Consider the following 3,233-nt stretch of genomic DNA (forward strand, 5'->3'; position numbering starts at 1 on the left):
ACCTTCATTAGGAAGACATGGCTAGGTGAGGGGCTCCTCCATGGACCCCCGTGTGCCGTTATTGTCTGCTACATTTAGGTAACTCTGAGGTTGAATCATTTTTTGATTGGTGGGGGGGGGGGAATAGATCTATCCACTCATTTGTAGGTGAATAGCTACCCGTTTGTATTTTTCATTGATCCCATTTTTCTTCGGGATAGGGGGAAACCCTCGATCTCCATGTTCCCTGTATGGGTTGGAAATGCCTTTCCCACACCATCAAATTGCTAAGGGAGGGGGAAAGAAAAATAGAAATAAATCTCTATCTGATTCCACCCTCCCCTCCTCATCCCATTCGGGAGCTTGAAGGTTGGAGACTTTTGAGATTCAGGCCTCCCTAAAAGCACGCTTAACGTCACCCATTTTCGCGATGTTACTAGATTTCATTTGGCCCTCAATTTTCCTAGTTGATTTGTAGACTATATGTGGATAGAGGGCTTCCCCAAGTTAGCATGGTTGTAGATGTAGTTAGTGGGGCATTGCGTCACTTCTCAAAATTGGTTCTTCTAGCCTAGACTATAGTTGCTAGAAGGCCAGAGACGGTCATTTGATAATTAATCTTGCAGAAACCTTGGGTTCCTTTCAATCTAGAGTGTGGAAGAAACTTGGGCAAGAGGTTGTGGCGAGTGTAACCCGCTCAACTAGGCTACAGGGATGCTCTGTCCTTAGCTAGACTCAGCTGTGTAGTGCTAGCGAGTAGCAGCAATTACATGGGGATTGATCAATGTTCACCACTACTAGGCTAGTTCTGCGAGTACGAGTTCTACGGCAACTTGAGGCCCAAATGGGAATGGATCCACGAGGTGTGACCGTCACCGTGTGCCACACTAAGTCAAGAGAGGCAATTACGCAAAGAGACGGAGTCTTCCATTCAAAGCTATAAAATTATTAGCACGTTCAAGGGACTCGCATTGTATTGCGTCTTCTTCTTGGGCACAAATACAAAACAAAGCCTCTAACGACGATGATCATGGGAGCTCGTTCGTCTTCAAATCCGGGGCTCCGCAGCCTCGCCTTCGCTCTCATTTGCAGTTGCTGCATCGCCCTTTGCTACGCCCTCCTGCCTCCTCTTTCAGCTCCTCACCTACGCCATCTCCTCTCTTCGACAGCCAGCAGCTGCCGCACCACCTTCCAGCCCCAGTCCGTCCGCGGCTTGCTATCTGATCGTGCTTTTCTCGTCGACTTCTCCTTGGGAAACCCCCCACAGACTATCCCTTTGATCCTCGACACTGGCAGTGACCTCGTTTGGGTCCCCTGTACTTCCCAATTCGCTTGCACCTCCCATTGCCCCGACACCGGATCGCGCCCAATTTTCTTTCCAAACCTGTCCTCCTCCTCGCACAATATCTCCTGCCAAAGCTCCAGTTGTAGGAGCTTGATACCTTCGCTCTCGCCCAACTGCTCCGGACAATGCGACTATTTCTATAGCTATGGGGTGGGAAACACAACGGGTTTCCTTCAACACGACACTCTTAGTTTGAGCTTGCAAAACGGAACTACAATGAGGATACCACAATTCGTATACGGGTGCTCGGTCGATTCGGCATTCAACCCAGCAGGATTCGTAGGTTTTGGGCGCGGAGCTGTCTCCTTGCCGTCGCAGCTGGGCTCTCATATACAAAACAAATTTGCTTACTGCTTCGCTAGTCACGCTTTCGACAATACCAACACCAATGGCTCCCTTTTCTTTGGTGAAGCGGCTGTTCCTAAAGGCCCCGGCGTGAGATATACCCCTCTGATTGGCAATCCTGAGCAACATCCCACCTTCTACTATGTCGATTTAGAGGGTATCAGCATCGGAGGCAAGCGATTGAATGCCTCCAAATTCTTGTTTCAGGTAGATGCCCAAGGTGAAGGAGGAACGATCTTTGATTCTGGAACCGCCTATACGAGATTGAAGGCCATTGCGTATCAGCAGGCGATCCAAGAGCTGAACGCTAGAATCAAATATCCACGATCCCTGCTTGCGGAATACCAGTCTGGGTTGGATTTGTGCTACAACCTCTCGTCTATTCACAATGCTTCGAAGACCGAGTTTCCGTCTTTCATCTTTCACTTCAAGGGTGCAGACCTGTATCTACCCACGGAGAACTACTTCTTCGATTTCACAGGAGGCCAATTGGGCTATACTGTTCCCTGCTTTGCGATGCAAAACATCAACAATATTGGCAACGTAGGTCCATCCGTTATCATTGGAAACTTCCAGCAGCAGAACTTTCACGTCCTCTACGACTTAAAACACAAACGCCTGGGCTTCACCCCCCGGAAATGCTCTGATTCGTTGTAACGATCAATATTACATCAACAGAGGTGGTCGATATCCCATCGACATAAGTGCTGGCCGCGCTTGCGACCTTTGCCGCCTTGATTGACTTGACATAACAAGTCATCCCGCATTTTTGGGCTCTGCCGCATAAGACAAGATCTAAAAGACTCTGGAGTCGGAATCCCTTATGAATCTGTGTTTCGATCGCTCAGTCTCGACGGCTAATTCTTTTCACTCTCTTGGTCACTCGTCGATACAGAAAGCTACGTAAAGATCACCGTCTTGATAGCATTCTGCGTCCTATCACAAACAATCGTAACCTTAACCACATACAAACTCTGTAAGATGTCTCATCCAGCTGAATTATAGCTATTTTACTATTCTCTTCATATTCCATGCAATTAAGTTCTATTACTTGTATATATATTTTTGTAAAAATAATTTAGGAAAATATTATGAATATTCCAAGTCAAAATAATACTCTCCACCAAGTTTGGTAATTTTGGTGACCATTTTTGGCAAATGTAGGAGAAATTTGACCATGGCGCAGAAGGTAAAGTTGGTCACGACACCATGGGGTGTCCAAAAATGCTCAAACCTGCCACGGCACAAATCTGGCCATCTGGAGGGTGTCTAGATGGGTTTGTGCACTTTTGGACACCCCATGGTGTCCTGACCAACTTTGCCTTCTACGCTGTGGTCAAATTCCTCCGTTATTTGCCAAAATGGACATCAAAATGGATGAAGTTATCAAACTCCTTCATCTATCTCTTCAAAATCTATATTTCTTCATAGGAAATCATGAAGTGCATTAATCCTTTACAAGGTGATATAGTAGCAAACCTAAAAATTAAAATAAAAGATACATGGACATAGCCAACCTCCATGACTAAGAAAACATAGAAAATGAAAATTTTAGATTCCTCTT

At 46.2% G+C, this 3,233-nt stretch overlaps 1 protein-coding gene across 1 annotated transcript; it reads left to right on the forward strand.

The window, feature by feature from the left end:
* Positions 1 to 1,003: 1,003 nt before the first annotated feature.
* On the forward strand, positions 1,004 to 2,336 carry LOC147891909 (putative aspartyl protease At4g16563). Its single transcript, XM_087388536.1, has one exon. It carries the CDS (start codon positions 1,004 to 1,006, stop codon positions 2,324 to 2,326), a length of 1,323 nt encoding a protein of 440 aa, XP_087244662.1. The 3' UTR covers positions 2,327 to 2,336.
* The last annotated feature ends 897 nt before the right edge of the window (positions 2,337 to 3,233 follow it).

The sequence above is a fragment of the Dipteris shenzhenensis genome, chromosome 17 (genome assembly GCF_047967505.1).
Source record: "Dipteris shenzhenensis isolate YYH24624 ecotype China chromosome 17, Dip_SZ_1.0, whole genome shotgun sequence".
Classification (NCBI taxonomy): domain Eukaryota; kingdom Viridiplantae; phylum Streptophyta; class Polypodiopsida; order Gleicheniales; family Dipteridaceae; genus Dipteris; species Dipteris shenzhenensis.